Below are 18547 nucleotides of genomic sequence, written 5' to 3' on the forward strand. Positions count from 1 at the left end.
AATCCATCGCTCTGTTATCCAGGATGTGCAACCAAAGACAGTTCCCTCCCTTGCAATACCTGCATGACAACTGCAACTATTTCCATTTTTATCTGCAAAAGTGAGGGAACTGAAATCCTAGACTTGTTCTAAGTTGCCCAAGGCTGTGTGTGAAGCAGAGTTCAACTCGAGTAAAAGTACCTAGAGGCCTTTACAAACACTCTTGAAGCACCTCTCTTTGGCATTACTGCATCTTCCCAGGTTGTAAATTACAGTTAGATTTGCTAATCAGAGCATAAAGGATTGTTCTGCAGATTAGCAATGGCTCTGTGTTTTATATTATAAGTAAGAAGGAGCCCATTAGTTATTACTAAACCTAGCAAAGCAGCCAAGTGCAGTGAATTAGCAATCTCTGTGCTTCACTGCATGCTGTCCTTAGAATAACTGCTATTCTTCTTCGTCTTATTATTATTATTATTATTTTTTAAAACAACAACAAATTACCAGAGATAGTTGAAATACGATTGGGGACGAGGAATGAAATGACCCGGGCATGAAAGCGGAGAGCTGCAGTTGTCATGCCATCCTCCACTATCCCATTCCTTTGCACCTATGTAACCGCCTGCACATATGGGGTTAGCTCTCGCCAGAAATTCAAGGCCTGGCATACCCTGGATGGGAAGATGATTTAAAAGGAAGCCGGGCTATCAGCTCTAACAGCTAAATAAATACTTACTAGGCAAGAATGCCAAGCTGCTGAGGGAGTGGAGAGCAAGAGGGATTTTTTAGAAAACCCTGTCATTGTTTCAGAATCCCTATCCAGCCAGAGGGGTCTACCAGTGAGCGCTGACATTTTGATGTTACTGTCCCCAACCCTTCTGCTGGGAAGTCACGAGACGTATAGGAAGCAAAGGTCACCTTTGGAGTGAATGAGAGATCAGCTCCTCTGAGCTGTTTTCTGGTAAAACTCTCTTACTAAATTAAAAGGATTGTTGGTGAATTTATGACTGTTCAATTCATGTATAAATATAACTGTATTAATGGTAAGATCATCATCCCCAGTTACAGTAGCCAGGATGAAGATGTGGAAGGGATAGAAAACCTTACAAACTTCAGGCCACAAGCCAACTAACTTCCTGGGCCCAGGAAGAAACGTTCTTCCCTCTCAGGAACGTTATGCCTCATCACTTCACACCTTCCTGTGAATGATTTGGGACTAGCCACTAGCACAGACTGGAGGACTGAATGGACTACTGGTCTGGTCTAGGACGGCAGTTCCTTTGGCAGTAATTGGGTTATGCCACGTGGAACTAGATAACACAGTGATAAGTCAGGCCCGGAGGGAGTTAAAGGCATCAGCCCTCAAGTTAGACCAAAGCACACTGCTGCTAATCCTGCCACATCCCCAAAGCTACTGCTGAAAAGACTGCATTTAAGGCAAAGCCGGAGGCTTCTGGGCCATCAAGCTACATTCAGCCTCAGACACCAAGTCACTGGGCAAATCACTTCACCTCTCTGTGTCCCTCAGCCAAAGCAGGTGGAAACTGGGGAGAAGAACCCAAGGACCTTATAAGAGAGCAGATGCTGTTTTCCCGGCCGAGCTAATTAAAGAAACACCACCCCGCTAACTTGCCTGTATATACACTTGTGACTCCAATGATGCTGGCAGAGAGACTGCGCAATATGCCATTTCACTGGCAGTATATTACTGAAAGATGGACTCCATAGCACAGGTGATAACAAATAATAGACAGCAGTTGGCAGATCTGGCATTCACACTGCTCATACTGCAAGGCGGGATGTGCTCACTAAGACAGTTTGCAGATCTCAGCTTTGGGTGAACTGAGCAACTGGTGGAAAGAGATTTGAACAGACATTTATGCCCCATCAGGAGTAAGGGCTGGAAAATTTACAGCATTAAGCAAGGAAATCTATAAGACACGCAAAGAGCCAAATGCACCTATGCTGTAAGCCCATGGAGCTTCTCCCAGTGTACAGCAGGCCCAAAATATTAATGCCCTGAAAGAAGGCAGGAGGAGAAACGTACAGGGCTAGCTGTGACTACAAGCACCATGCACCGCTCAATCTCCATAATCAAAGCTGAGAAGCTGGAGTTTAGAAAGCAAACAGAATTCCTGGAAACTCCAAGCAGTTTGCAGTTTTATAATGGAAAGAAGGATCTGAATTGAACACAGCTGGAATAATAGAAGCTACCTGCAAGCAACTTTGTCCTAAAACCCATTTTGCCTGTTTGTCAGTTGCTCACACGTTAGAAATGGAGACAGGGAACAGACCAACAGCCTGCAATGCTCAGATGGTACAATACAATTCTGAAAAATGTGACATCACTCCCATTGTAATGGGTTTTTTGAGATGATGAATATAGCAGAACTCCGAGAACCATATGCTGCTAAACAACATGCACACAGAAAAACTGCCGGGAAAAAATATCAGCAGAATTTCTGAAAGTATTTACATCAGTACAGTCAAAATGGTGCGTCAGTTCCAAGCAGAAATAAATCAGAAGCTTCGTAAGAAAGCTCAGGCGTGTTAAGATGGATTATTTCCAAAGTTAGACTCACAAAATAATTTATCTATGTCAGGGCACATTTTTTTTACAAATAAATCAGATGGCTGGAACTACTCACTATACGGCATGCATGAGCTCACTGCTCTCTGTCTTTGTTAAAACTTGTCGTAGAACATGGCAAGCATCTGGTCCCCAGCTAGGGCACTGATCAATATATGCTAATTCATCAGAGCTGCAGAGAATTAAACACGTCTGTACAAAAGAGACGCTTTCCAAAAACGTGGCCTGTCTTACAGAAACATTTGCGTTAGTAATGAAGAAACCAGCAGCAATATCACTCTTAGGTTTCAGACAGATGGCGAGCTGATCTATGGCAGTACTAGTCACTTAAAAATTATGAATATAAACACTTATAGATGAAAGCACTGAATGATTATAGAAGATATTTCTCTATGTGACAAATGACTGTATGTATTCATCAGTTATAACTGCAACTATACAAAGAAATGCTCTTAAGGCAAGCTAAAATGACAAGATCTCTGCAGCAGCGACTGTTCTTTCTTTCTTTCTTTCTTTCAACAAGACAAAGAAAGGCAGACAGAAAGACAAAATCGCAGGGTCTACACACTCTTGTTCTTTGGGTCTGGAACCAAATTTCACAGTTGTAATGCTCCTAAGTTCCTGAACCAAAACTCCAAGTGCCCTGGGAAATTAGCACTGGCAGTTCAAGTGCCTCTCCATTCTTAAATAAATAGAATAATTAAATTGTATCATTCAACAGCTGAGTTGTTTAGAATTCTCACAGACCCTTCCCTCCCCCTTTCATGTCTGTACCAGAAGCAGAGAATTTAGAAGTGGGGTAATCATCAGAAAGTTATTGACATAATTATGGGAGAGGGGAGGAGGTGGCAGCTGAAATCTCAGCACCCCAACCTTGCTGGGCAAGAGGAGAAGGCCATCCCAGCAACCCACACAACCTGGGCTCTGGGATCAGGCAGCACTGAGTGTGTTCAAATATATAAGGGAAATGACAGGGATGAGGTGAAGGGACCCCACACAGTCTCTGGAGGGGAAATGGAGTTAAAACCCATCCCAAATGTCTGTACCCCCTTACACTCTGCAACCAGGGATGAGTGGATTAGCAGGTGCTCCCCCATAAATGCTCGAGCATCATGGGCAGCAGGACCTCAACTCCCTGAAGGTATAAACCTGCTGGGAGGGAGATGGAGAATAGAGGAGGAAACAATGAAAACAGACTCCCAGAGGTCCACAGGTGCACAAACTGCCACTCGCTGCTTCTTGCGACATTCAGCACAAAGTTGATGAGTCTGTTTAGTAAGCATTTAGGTGGGAAAATAAATGAGAGGTGTCACCTCTGCTTGACTTCACTTAAATCCCTTGCAAAGGCAAAGGTCTACCTCTTGGGCAAATGATCCCCTCCTCCCTGAACTAGGGGGCAAATCCTCACATGGGTACTCTACACACACTCAAGCATGCCAAGGGCAGCAGCCCCAGCAAAGGCATCGAGCTCGGTCTGACCCAGAACCAGGTATGTCCTGATTTGGAATAACACAATGGTGGGGTTTGCACAATTCTGAGATACAAATACCGCCAGGCACCGTTTGTGCTGCACATTCAGCAGGCATTTTCAAGCACATCAGCAGTTAGCCGAAAGGCCTGATCGAGGCTCCCAGGCAGCTTCTTTGTTCTAGGAGTCATTTGCACACAGGGGATTGTTCAGAAAGGATTTCTTTTGGGGGGTGGGAAAAGCAGAGATATAAACCCACCTCTGCTGCAAATACAGTCCAGGGCAGAATGACATGGGGTGGGGAGGTTCCCATCACTGCCACCGCTGGCTGAGAAAAACCATCGAGCTGTCTTTCAGAAAGAAAGAAGGCAAAGCCCAAGATGCAGCAAGGAGGAAGGTTTTGCTCCAAGTCACCACGCCCCTTCCACGGACAGGATTTGCCAGGTGATGGGTATATTATTGATGCATTCAGAGGGAACCGGGGGCAATCTTTCTGAAGGTGAGTTAGCATGGCAAATAAAGCAGCACACTCAGGGCAAAAAAAACAGGCCCCACTGTTAAATCACCTGGTGCTTTCAGACTAATGCACACATGGATACGTGCGCTGTCTGGTGCTACCTGTTCAGGTAGGAAGCTGAAGGTCACTTCCAGCAGCTGCAAGCTGGCAGGTTACCATCTAACAGTTACGTTAAGCGCCCAACTCAAATGAATGGGCTGCCACTGCCACAAGGCGAGAACTTTAAAAGGGAAAAGGTGCAAAGTCCTGTGGGTAGCTCAGTGTAAGTCACCATAAATAGCAGGAGCTGCTAGGCTGCCTTTCCCCTCAATCTCTGCCCCCTCCTTTCAGCAGACGCCCTCGGGCTGAGTTAAAGAGAGAGAGCTGAGCGAAAGGGACCAGCTATTGCAGGTGCCTCCCTCTCTGGGCACCCACCTTGAGGCCTGGTAAAGGGGACTGAGGCGCAGAAGGTTCTGGGCACCCTCCTCTACCCCAGGCTGGCTGGGGTAAGTACCTGCAAGGGGCTGACATTTACACCAGGCAAGGCAACTCCTGCAGCCCGCAGCTAGCAGCATCAGGAAGGCAAACATGGGCCACTGCTCCTGTACAAACCCCAGCCGGCATCCGGCAATCACTGCTTAGAGCCTCCCACGTACAGCACTAAGCAAAGAGAGTAGGCACCATAATCAGTAAAATACCCCCACCAAACCAGTCTCCTCAAACTGTCACTCAGCGATTTGAAGACAACAGGGCAGCTGTGTTCTTAAGGTTAAAAAAGCCTCCTTGCCCTGAGCTACCCACAGGACTTTGCACCAACACCCCCCCCCCCCCAAAAAAAAACCTGAGACGCCTAAAATCACTATAGTCATTTTTAAAGCTCATGGCTAGCGCTTTGAAAGATTCACCTGATCAACAAAAGCACTGGGAAACAATGAGAGGACATTAGGGTACCTATATGACAACACCAGACCCTTGGAGCAGTGATTCAGTCCCGGGGTCAGTGGCATTGTGCTCACTTACACCAGGATGGGATTTTGTCCTTGGACTCTCCTATCTATCTTTACTGATTATTTATCAGAGGCTTGTAGAAAGATTTTTTTTTAAATGACACATTTAATCCCTATGTAAATCAGGATCTGACATCATCAACTTGAGCTGGGCATCATGTGGACAAGTACCCCACAACATAGACCTCCTAATGAACCTCAAACTAGACATACAGTCCCCCTGCCATCGCAAACCCACAGTGTTTTCCACCCATGCAATGGCTTTTCGATGTAGATGCATCTAAAGATCTGGATACTCACTTTCACTTGTTGACCAAGCAGAGTTTGAAATTGAACCCATGGAGATTTTATTTCTGGGAGAAATCTTGCAGCATCTCCCCCAGTCTTTCCAGCCTGGATCTACCCTAGCTGGACTTGTTTTGACCCACTCGGATAATAATCAAAACAAGCCTAGTTAAAAGCCAATTGCTTGGAAGTACTGTAATTACTGTCATTATGCACTTCATAAGGCCTGAGCAACTTCATTTTCGTAGTACAGGCTTGGTTTCTGTTTCAGGGTTTTGTTTTGTTTTTTGTACTTTACTAACCTAGGATTACAGGAAATTTGTTCCAAGAAGATGAGCTTCCAACAAAAGACATTTACATATCCTAACAAGTACAGAACACAAGCTATAAATGAGCACTGCTCCAATCTCAGGAACTAAAAAGGAGCTGTCTGGATAACTACAAAAAATAAGCAGTTTCATATCTCTGCAGATCTCTTGTATGATAACAGTATCATCCCTAGATATTTCGGGAGAAGGTGAAACAAAAAAAATGTAGCCCTCTTTCCTAAGGAAAAATGGGGCTGAAAAGTTAATACAAATTAATATGCAACACAAACAATAGCAGGACACCGCACATAAAGCTATACAGCAGAGCTCTCCCAGGTGAGATGGGAAAGAGAGGGTTAAAAAGAAGATGCACTGTTCCAGCAGAAACATGAAATCCAGGATTTTTTATTTCCATGAGACTTACATGGATATTTCAGACTGGAAAATCTGCTTACAAACTTGTCCCACCTCAGGCCCTGCGCCACGACTGACTGGCAGATCTGCACAGCACAACCCTCATCAGATTGATTCCCTTACTGCAATGACAGCTGGGGAGGTTTTGAAAACCTAGAAGGCTCCAAAAATTACTGACCAATTAAAAGAGTGGGGTTAATATAATGCCAGCTCGCCTTGGATACTGCTCGTCTTGGATACAGATTTTTTTAAAAAGACAGGGGGAAATTCATTCCTAGAAAACCAGTGGAGCTGCAATGGGGTTCATTTAATCCCTAGTTTACGATGTTTTCTAAATTCAATTTTTATAATACTCTCAGAAGAGGAAAGAAGGTGTTGAGTGTAAAACACAGGACTGGAACTCAGGAGATCTGGCTCTGCCACCAACTTTGTGTATTACCTTGGGCAAGTTACTTTATCCCACTTTTACAGAGAAGTTTTGTCACTGGGCATTGTGGGGCTTAATTAATATTTGTAAAGCTCTCTGCAGTTCTTGACTGGAAGGTGAGAGGGAATAAATGCAAAGAATCATTATTGTACCTTAAAAGACTCTTTTCCCCCCTCCCAATTTGGCAAACACTGAAATTTTCCTCTCTCTAGTTCAAACATTTTTTCATATGCACATGGCTGTTTAATTACACCACCAACAAGCAGTTCACACAACATCTTTCTGCAACAAATCATCCCATTATCTCACCACTGGGGATCATCCTCTGATATTAGCAACACAGAAAAGCAGTACTTGTGGCACCTTAGAGACTAACAAATTTATTAGAGCATAAGCTTTCGTGAGCTACAGCCAACGGGGTTCATTTAATCCCTAGTTTACGATGTTTTCTAAATTCAATTTTTATAATACTCTCAGAAGAGGAAAGAAGGTGTTGAGTGTAAAACACAGGACTGGAACTCAGGAGATCTGGCTCTGCCACCAACTTTGTGTATTACCTTGGGCAAGTTACCAACACAGTGAATCCGGGAACTGTGCTGGTTAGTTAACCAACCAGAAAGGAGGAGCAGAGATACATGAGCCTTTGTGAGTGTGTGGGAACATGGGACATAGGCCTGGAAGGGCTCTCCTGTGGCACTGAGTCCAGTCCTCTGCTATCACAGGCAATCCTGGCATATCACCCAATTCTAAAATTTATCAAGCTCCACCCTAAAAACCAGTTAGGTTTCTTGCCCCCACTTCTACTGAGAGCCTATTCCAGAACCCCACTCCTCTGATGGTTAGAAACCTTCTGATTTCCAGTCTAAATTTACTCATGGCCAGTTTATCCCCATTTGTTCTTTTGCCAACATTGCCCTTTAGCTTCAATAGCTCCCCCCGCCCTCCAGCCTTTCTTCCTCCCTCCATGTATTTATCGAGACTAGAGAGCAATCATATCTGCTCTCATCCTTTGATTTGCTAGGCTAAACAAGCCAAGCTCTTCCAGTCTCCTTTCATATGAACGGATCTCCATTCCCTCGGTGTAAGAGGGCCCCAGTACACTGCAGCTTAACCATTATTTAAATGGTTTTATTCTTGTTTCTTCACAAGATTGAAATTTGTGCCTGGATATATACTAGGTTTGTTTGTTTGTCTGTTTTAGCTGTAATAATTGTGCTGTTTGCATTCAGTAGGTGAGCTGCTTGCTGTATACGCTGAGGCTTTGCAATGCACTTGTTGAACACGTAATGTAAGCCTAGCCTTGAGTTTGCAACTACAGACCAAAACAGAGAGCTTGTTTGAAATGAGATGGTGCCACCAAGCATGAAGCTGCATGGCAGCTTCTTGATATTACCTACATCAGTGATTCTCAAACTTTTATACTGGTGACCCCTTTCACACAGCAAGCCTCTGAGTGCAACCCCCCTTATAAATTAAAAACACTTTTTATGTATTTAACACTATTATAAATTCTGGAAGCAAAGCACGGTTGGCGGGGGGGAGGCTGACAGCTCATGACCCCCCACAAAATAACCTCATGACCCCCTGAGGGGTCATGACCCCCAGTTTCAGAACCCCTAACCTACACCATGCTGCAAAGCAACAGCTTGCAACCCTGTTACTTGCGTCACTGATAGTCAAAGCCAAGCAGCAATCACCCAGTTCTAAAATGTAAATACTGCAAAACCTGGCAAGTGAAGCTTAATCTGTTATTGTCTGATATGTGATGGGCTGCAGCTAAGGCTTCCTCTCACAAGCAAAATTCTATAATGGTTTGTAAATGCCAGGGGAAATTTCTCTTCCAAGCTAGTGATTCCCAGGTTAGGAAGGAATTTATGACTTCTAAAAGCCGATTTTATGGGCAGAGCCAGGTTGTTTTAGGTGGAAACGAGGATGGAGCAGAAAGAGAGAGTCAGACCTACTGTCATTTCCCAAGAGAGGCAGCTCAATCCCACAGAGCTCCATTAGGGAGCAATCTGGTCATGGCCGGCACATCCATGTACAACAGCAGCGGCTCTATCAAGTGTCAGTATAACCCTCCATGAAGCACAACATCATCCACATGCTCTAACTCTAATAGAGCAGCTGGTAGGTTATATCTGATCCTGTCACTGCTAAGCAGTGGCTTCATAATCCCAGGGGGTCAAGGAAAGACAAAAACCTTGGGCATCTCAAACTCCATCTGGGGATCGGATTCTTCCAACCTGAGCAGGTATGTTCACCGAGCACTGGCAGTCTAATTCAAAGGGGAAAACAGAAAACATTCTGAGAAATATCATGTGTTTATGCTTGTGAAAGGCCCCAGCTTGGCAGCCTATCACCTGAGATCCCGTCCCATCACTAACGCTCTGTAGAGAAGCTTGCCTTGACCTTCTCTGAAGTGAAAAGATAGTCTCCATGCCTATTTATTATTTGGCTTCGGTGGAGGCAGCCATGGGAAATGCCAGTAAGCGTCAACTACAGCAGTGATTTTTGGGATGTAAGCACCAAGCCAAGACACTGAACTGGAGATATTGGCTGCTAGCAGTCACAGATCGGCTATGTGCAATTGTAGGCAGTTTCATTATACCATCCCATAGCAGAACATGAAGGGAGAAAGACAGTACAGAGATAGGAGAAAAAGCAGGAGGAGAGGCACAAGGCGTAAGCTGAAACGTTCAGAACCCACAAGGGGATTGCCAGGGACATAGCCAACTAAGCCAAGTCTTATGCCAAGATGTATGATTGGAGGAGCACAAGCTGGGAAATTGAGAACAAGAGACATTAACCCAGAGGGAATGGAGTATAAGGGGGAAGACAGACAGACACACAAGCCCACGCAATCCCACTTTCAGAGTCTTTTGTTAAACAAGCCTTTCCAAATCCACATTTTAAGACTTAAAAGAAAAAAAAAGCCTTCAAACCTGGGAGTTTGCCAAAGCTTAAAACACTGTTGCAGATTGCCCACACTTTAAATAAGCGGTAATTGAACAATTATTGAAATAAAGGAGGCTATGTGCTTCAATGAAATTACATCAACTCGCTATGGTACAGCTTCAAATAAAGTGTCACTGAAAAAAAAATTTAAAGGGCAAACTGACAGAAGCAGTGGGACATAGGATACATTTTTATGAGGTGTATTACGGTAGCACCTAGAGGACCCAACCAAGATGAGAGTCTCATTGTGCTTGGAGATGTACAGTTCTGTAACCAGAGAGAGTCTCTGCTCCAATGAGTTTAAAATCTAAATACCCAAGGGTTGGGAGAGGAAACAGTCCCAGAGAGAGGAGTGATATGCTCACCATCATCACTGGCAAAGTGGGGAATAGAACCCAACTCTCCTGAGCCCAGCCCTGTCCCCCATTCAGCAGCCCACGCACCCTCCACTGTGTCAGGAATACATTCAGCCTTGGCATCTGGAGGCAGCAGAATGCTGCCTTACCTGCCTTCACTATACCCCCCTTGAAGGCCATAGGAGCCATCAAGGAGAAATACAAGGACTGACCCTGTAAGCAGATTCTCATGAGCAGTCCTCACTCACACAAACAGCCCCACTGAAGTCACTGTCATGAAATCCATGGGCTTACTTCCACGATGAAGCATTTGCCGGATCAGGCCTATATCCATTGCCCTTCCCTCCTCCCCCCCTCCCCCGTGCTGGCTGTGTAGCCAGAGAGTGCAGATTCAGTGGGACCTGGGGGCACACAGGGAGAGATCATACACATTACTCCGTGCCTCCTATGCTCTGTGTGGGTCCTGCCTAGCTCAGGAGGCCCATGAACTTGCTGTGGTTCAGTTGTTGCAGACTACGTTGTTCTGCTAGATCAGGTCCATGGTGCACGAGACTTTTCACTCCCTGAAGCCCCAGAGTGTGACACCTTCACACTCCTCTTTCTGTAGTGCTGGTGGCTGCATTTCGCAATTTTAAAAATAATAGAAACAGGTGTGATGCCTGGGTTTTCTCGGCTCACCAGGGAGTCTGCAGAGAATGGCGTCTGTGAGGAACTCAGAATCCCTGGCTGTATTCTCTCTCTCAATGAACCATTCCACCCAGCAAATATACTGATGGACATTTCCCAGACCAAAGCCCTTCCCATCCACTCTGAATTTCTCGACTCCTAGAGGAGTGCCATAAAGAGCCCATAACATTTCTCACTGCGGCAGTCTCTCCACTGAATCTCTGGGATGCATTTAAACAGACACACATGCACAGTGCAAACTGAACTAAAAGGAAACTTAAAGCTGATGCACGTATCCAAGCCCAAATCAGCTCATTCAGCCCAAAGACGACAGCTCCTCATGGTAACAGACATGCTACAAGCGGGGCTTCAAAAGAGAGCTTTCAGAGGTGACGGTTCCCCAGTGAGGGTACCAGCCTGGAGGTCTAGGAGCTGAGCTCAGTTCTCTGCTCCACATGTGACCTGAGGCAAGTCACTGAGCATGACATCTTCAAAAACACTTATGAGCCTAAGCCCCATTTTAAAAAGTGACCCAGGCAATTTAGGAGCCAACTGGAAGTCAACGGGAATTTGGCTCTTGAATCCCTACATTGCTTTTGAAAATAGGGCTGAGGCTCATAAATCATTCAGGTGCTTTTGAAAAACGTGACCCATAATCTCTCTGGGCCTCATCTCCCTATCTGTACAATAGAGCTAACAGCACTTCCCAACCCCACAGGGCCTTGTGAGGAGAAATACAATAAAGGTTGTGAGGAGCTCAGACACTCTAATAATGGTAACGATACAAGTACTATCGCTAACTCCCAGGCATTACGCAGCGAAAGATAGTGAGTGCTTATTATATTTATACTAAAGTCAGTCTTAATCCAAAAAACTGAATCCAAAGAGCCTGTCCTTTCAGGAAGCTCAGATACAGAGGCAAACTCTGCAGTTCCAACCCTGGCCTAAGCAAAAACCCCTAACTGGGCTGTGGGTCTGCATCCAGCTCTTCTGGTGAGCTCAGTTCCCTCACTCATGCATATTCCTTATGTTACTTGGATTGTAAACTCTTTGGGAGTTGGGACAGTCTTTTTATTCTGTGTTTGTACAGCGCCTAGCACAGTGGGATCCTGGTCTATGACTGGGGCTCCTACATATCACCACAAAGCAGATGAATGAACATCATAATAATAAATAATCCTAAAATTCTATAGGGTGAAATCCTGGCAAAATGCCCATGGACCTCAATAGAGCCAGGATTTCACCCCTAGGCTATTGGTTAGCAAAAACACATTCTATAGTCTGAAGAAGTGCCACCCTCTACTAATCGGTTGCAATTGGTATTTGCTCCCCTTCTGCACAAGCAAAAAGATCAGTGTATATTGGCCAATATCAAATCCAGTTAGTTTAAAGAAACAACATTGACGTGATTAAATAACTAGCCTTCATTGCTTTGTTGCATCTGTAGGCTGCTTGTGGGCAGAATCTTATTATAAAGAAAGCTATAAGGCTATAAAAATGCCTTTTATTAAGTGATTTTTTGGGGGGAGGGAGGAAGAGACTTTTGGAGGGGGTGCTCAGGGAGCAGAAATTGCTCCTTTAAACTCCAAACCTCCTGAGCCTCATAATTGACAGCTTTGGTGCAGCTCTGCCTGAAGAGTTTGAAAGTAGCTTTCCTTTCATTTTCCCAGCTAACTCCCTTTAGATTTTTTCCTAAATCCAACGATGGCTCCAGCCATCTAGCATGATGAATAATTAGGTTTTGGCAAACGCCTGGGAGTTCTGCAGTACTTCAGAGGAAAGAGTAAATTTCTGTGAACCAAGAGATCAAAGGCTATTAGATGATCAAATAAATGTAAACCAGTGGTACTAAGCAGAAGATTTTGATGTTCTATATTTACTCGCGTGTGCTCAGTATTCCAAAGCATTTACAAAGTAATAAGTCAGTTATAGGCAGAGCACTGGCTGAGAACAATGAAGATGTTGTTATACATTCAGGAATTCATCATGAATAGCTTTGGCCATTGCATACTTTTTAGTAAAGGAAAAAAACGTTTGCCAGAATTCAGGGTTACTCTTCTTGGAAAAAACTCTTAGGAGGGGACCTGTTATTTCCACCTGGAAAGGCAGATTGGACCTCACTTTAAGGTCTCAATGGACTCTAACTTGATGGCCCATCTATCTAAGTTTTTATAAGATCACCCACCACCATGGTATCAACGCCTGTACAGTTTACTGGAATATTTTTGAGCATGTGCAAGCTTCATTAATAGCAAATAGCTTCTTTTTTGTTCTGTTTGTACTGCACCTAGCACAATAGGGTGCTAGCTCCTATGTGCTACTGCAGTACCAACAGTTAATTATAAAGGAACCATTCTCACCACAAAAACAAATGACACTGTGAAATCGGTACCATGTGGAATGAAAAGAGTAGGGAATTTACAATGTGGAGCTGTCAATTAATAATGCTGCCTACTGGTGAGTTTGGAGACGGGCATGTCCGATGTGTTCCTGGATCTCATTACAGGAATTTCAACAAAAGAGCCACAGACATCAGCAGTCCCACCCTTGCCCAGTAAAGTGGCATAGAAGTGACATAGAATTCTTGTGACCTGATTTTGACTTCATTGTGAGTTGTGGATACTCGGCAAAGTACTTAAGCAATATATGAGCCTTGTGCTGACTTTTTGCCCACGGGTAAGTTTCATCCTTGGTTTTCAGCACTAAGCAGGATTTGGCCCCTAGTATTACATTCAGTGTCTCTTTAAGTTTGGTGCATTCACATGAAATACCTGCATAGATTCAGTCACGAGAGCACAGCAGCTATTGTCATCAGGTTCACAAAGACTCTATTAAAAGCAGAATAATCCATTACAAGCTGTTAAAATTAAAACTGACCATTGCTGCCTGCAGTAGCTATTACCATAAACACTTGACTGAGCAAAGAATGTGCAGACACGAGTCACAAGGAAAACCACATCATCCATTTCTTTTCTATTTGTATATTTTCATAACCTGAAATGGCATAGGTTCAGTTGTGTGGGAACACAAAGCACTGGCAGTTGAGGGCAAAGAGAAGTCCCATTTTGGGTGGCTTAGTGTCCAGTCAACGTTCATGTCAAATCCCCAGTAATATTAAGGGGAGTGAAAGGCACACATGAAAAGGAGACTAAAACCCCTAAAAAAGTTTCTTAAACACAGCTCCTGCATGACCAAGAAACTCATGAAATTCATGCAGCTGCAAACTTACTGTGAAAGTGAGGAATCCATATTGAAATCTTCTGCATGTGGCCTACAGACACAGAGTAAAAGCATCATAACAAATGAGACAAACATCAATTATACCATAAGGGTTACCGGGGGAATGGACAGGGCTGAGGGGTACAGATCTGTTAAAGGAAACTAACATAAAACAGACAAAACCAAATCATTATAATGGGCCAAATTCAAAGATATGCTATCAAGATCAATGGAGCTGTATGCAATTATCTGGGGTAGAACTTGGCCATGTGTCTCTTAATATCCTGATGAACATACTATTTACTCTGTATTGGATGTTAGGCATCAAAGAATATTATGTAATGAGATTTTTGTGGGGGGTGTTTACTTTTTTTTAAAAAAGGCCCAGCTATACTATATTCCTACACATGAAAAAAATAAAATGTTATATTTTTTGCAAATTATATTGCTGCACTATTTTAATACGTCACATCTGTTGGGAATAACTTTGCCCTTTTCGGTGTTTCTCATGGGTTACACACTGGATTGATCCTGAATGCATCTGTTTTTATTTTACATTCACTGTGCATTAGACAAAAGGAAGACAGACAAGTAACAGAACAAAGAAGAACAATGAGGGTGGTATTAATGGCACTAATGATAGAAAGAGGAGATGGGGTAAGAACACAAGGCACACGAAAGAGAGAGTAGGAGTCAAAGGAAACATTCAGTTCCAAACAGCCCTTATGGGATTTGAATGTTCATGTACTGTACATTTCCAAAGTGTAGCTAAGCACTACCTGTGCCAGTTTTCAGGTACCCATCTCTCTTTTTGTAATGGCTAAGTGTCTTGGTTCTGTTCAGAATCCAGCTCCATCAAAAGCTCCTATTCCTCAGCACTGTAGGGTACTATAAAAAGTCACAGATCAGAAGGCTCTGCTACATTAATACAAGTCCCCACTATCTTTAATCTGTAGGCAGATCCACACAACTGCTTCTTCTGCCAGAAAACCAACAGCCTGCACTGGGCTCTTAGGCTCTGGGGATGACAGAGTCTCCAGGCATTCTGTCTGCACCAGCCCAGGGCCTTCAAAAAACCCAAAGCCAAGCTGAATTTGGCTCCAGAGGGCATTCAAACCATTATGCTGTCTTCACACTTTCTGGGCTGCCATCCCTTGGCTATTAGTTTAATCAAGATTCTGCTTGGTACAATCAGGAACGCTGAAACTGGACCAGCCCCCTGAAGAATGTGTGAAGCAAAACACCGTAATCAATCAGTTGCCACAAGGACCTAAAAACTGGTGTGGTTTTGTTTAATACTTCTCAGGAAAAGCTGAAGAACATTAAAATTGACAAACAATCTTACGCTGCTGAGGACTTACTCCACGTAGCAAAGATTAAGATTGCTACAGTTGGGGCCCAGTTTTGTTTGCCACAAAACCCAGGCAAGATTCATCTCCCCAGATCCTTTTGAACATGGTCCTGCAGAGCTCACACTATGGCCTTTTGCTCCATCACTGGCTCCTGGGAACACAATCTCCCTCAAGGAGAGTAGCTTAAATTCAAATAGTCCATTAGCTGAATTTCACATAAACCGGTGCCAAGGAAAAGTGCCAAGGTAAAGAGGAGATCTCAGGGAAAGACTCCATGATGGGCTTCCATTAGCACAACTGGGGGATTCCCCCAATAATCCAGTCCCCACACAACACTCCTCCCATGTCCCTCACCTGCTGTAAAACAGAGCTGGGATGAATCTCCCATAAACTGCTCTCCATTTCCTCTTCATTCCCTAGCATGTGTGTGGGAGGAAATTGAGTTCACTCTGGCTAAATGATCGTTAATTCCAGTAAGGACTGTGGGATCAGGGTAAAATTTCACTGGCTTCATTTCCTTTGAAAGAGACACATCTCACATGGCTGTAGCCCAAGCACCGTGAGTGAAAGGGCCTGGATCTACAGTCATTACTGAAGTCCCTGGTAGATTAGTACAAGTGAGGGAGGAAGGATGGTCTCTTTGATCAGGATGCTAGCTTGGATGTGGGGGGCCCCGGTTCAATTCTCTGCTCTGCCTCAGACTGTCTGCGTTACCCTGGGCAAGTCACTTTCGGCTTGTCTGTACAGTTAGAGTGGGGCAAGCTGGGGTGTAAATCTACCTCACACCAGCCTGCCACACACACACTGTTCCCTAGTGCACTTGGATCTTCTCCATTTCAAAGTGCGCTAGGGGACTGTGTGTGTGGCAATGGGGTCCCCCCAGACAGTGAGGGGTCCCCGCCAGCTTGGCAGGCCAGTGTGAGGTAGATTTACACCCCAACTTGCCCCATGCTGTTAGTAGAGAAACATAAATCCATTAAAGACTGCTAGGTGCTCAGGTACCACAGTAACAGGGGCCAGATGAGTCCCAGGGAGAGAGAGTGAAGAAAGTCTTGAGTAAGCAAAGCAGAGATGAGACCCCTGGGATAAGTGTCAGTGGATACAGACTCCTGATTGGGTCAGGGCTACCAGCCGAGCCACGGGAGCTGGTTAGAAAATGCCAAGGAAAACTCAACATTTTTGTTGACATTTCAAAATATTTCTGCCGCCCTGTATCCCGGTAAAGAATCTGCCAATTTGTTTTCATGAAAATTTCAGAAGGAAAAATTTCAAAACAATTTCAACCAGCTCTTCCTGTCACATGACAAGGGCCAGACGCATCCAGCAATTCCCAGTAGAGGCCAGATACTACATTCGGGTGCCCTTTTTGTAGTACATGCAGTAGTGTTTGGGTAAGTGGAACATAGTGCTTTGAGCACCAGCACCACTCTATTCGACTCTAGCCTGTATTCTAAATGGGCCAGCGCCCTTCAGATGATTGCAAGTCCTCACGCCAAATGCACAAACCACACACGGATCAATACTCAGAATACATAAGAATTGTGTGATAAAAGAGTAAGCATGTCAGTGTTTGTGTATTACCAGAGGCCACTGAGCCTCTGGCTTGGGCTTCGCTACCAATGTATGTAGGTATAACTACACCGCTCCGGGGTGTGGAAAATCCAGACCCATGAGAACTGTAGGTATACCAACCTAACCCCCAGTGGAGATGGCACTATGTTAACGGGAGGCCTTCTCTCGCTGACATAGTTACCATCCCCTGGGGAGGTGGATTAACTATACGGACAGGAGAAGCTGTCCCGTCAGCACAGCTAGCGTCTTCACTAAATGGTGCAGTGCTGTACACATAGACAAGCCCTCTGTTAGGCAGTAGATGCCATTGTTGGTTGAACAATCCATCTATTGATTCATGCATTCCTTATGATACACAGCACTAGCTCACAGCTGGTTTGGATAGAAATTACCTCCCGGCCCCATCACCTCCTCTTTCTTCTGGCAATACCTGGTTCCAAGTTTTTTCCCCTAGGCTTAAGCAAGCAAAATTACACAAAACAACATACGATTTTATCTGGAGATTGTATACGTGGTCACAACAGAGACAAAGTGCTGGACAAAAGCTTGTCTCTCTCGCCAACAGAAGTTGGTCCAATAAAAGATATTACCTCACCCACCTTGACTCTCACTGAAGGCTGAATTAGCTGTTTGTGCTTTGGCATCTAGCCTCTTAGTAAGATGAGTACCTTGCAAAACTCCACCTATGTGAACTATTTATAACTTAAGTGCGTTAGCCAGAAAGGGGCAGCATTTCTCCTGCCTGGAGCCCAAGTTGGCACGTCTCTGTTAGACAGATTCAAATGAGGTCTTACAAGGACTAAAACTATTTTACAGATAGCATTGTGTGTGTGTTCTTTGCCAGCAAAAGAACAGACAGCCCATAGGGCTCGGTGCAGCAGGCCAAGGAACCTGCTCTTAAAGGCAAAAGAGAGTCACACATGCAAAGAACATGCAAGGATCATGCCGAATAAAAGATACTTGCATATTCCATTCACTGATCTTTGCATTCTTCCATTCTTGCCAACTGAACCTTGCCACTTCACCACAGAAATACAGGACACTGATTACAATTCCATCCAAGATTATATACCATTTATGGGCTCTGCTCCACTTCTGGAAACCTTCTACATCATTTCCCTCCAATGACATATGGTCACTGTTTACCATCATCTAATACCAGAGTCCTTTTATCTTATGCACAAACAGCTAATGTCCCACTGAGCCCAATGTGACTGCAACTCACTAGAGCAGGGGTAGGCAAACGATGGCCCGCGGGCCAGATCTGGCCCCTCAGGGCTTTGGATCCGGCCCACGGAATTGCCCCCTGGGTGCCGTAGGGCCTGCACCACTCTCAGAAGTGGCCGGCACCATGTCCCTGGGGCCCCGAGGGGCGGGGGAAAGGGCTCCATGCGTTTCCCTTGCCTCCAGGCACTGCCTTCCAGGAACAGGGAACCGTGGCCAATGGGAGCTT

At 44.7% G+C, this 18547-nt stretch overlaps 1 protein-coding gene across 9 annotated transcripts in view; it reads right to left on the minus strand.

The window, feature by feature from the left end:
- Window positions 1-18547, minus strand: part of KCNT1 (potassium sodium-activated channel subfamily T member 1) — a 202345-nt gene that overhangs the window by 88623 nt on the left and 95175 nt on the right. For 2 of the 9 annotated variants that reach the window (XM_038374832.2, XM_038374835.2), the window contains exon 2: window positions 14181-14222. The exons of the other annotated variants lie outside the window; for them this stretch is intronic. In XM_038374832.2, coding sequence (XP_038230760.1) covers window positions 14181-14222 — 42 coding nt within the window. The remainder of the gene's footprint in view (window positions 1-14180; window positions 14223-18547) is intronic. 9 annotated transcript variants of the gene reach the window in all.

Source organism: Dermochelys coriacea, chromosome 16, assembly GCF_009764565.3.
Source record: "Dermochelys coriacea isolate rDerCor1 chromosome 16, rDerCor1.pri.v4, whole genome shotgun sequence".
Lineage (NCBI taxonomy): Eukaryota > Metazoa > Chordata > Testudines > Dermochelyidae > Dermochelys > Dermochelys coriacea.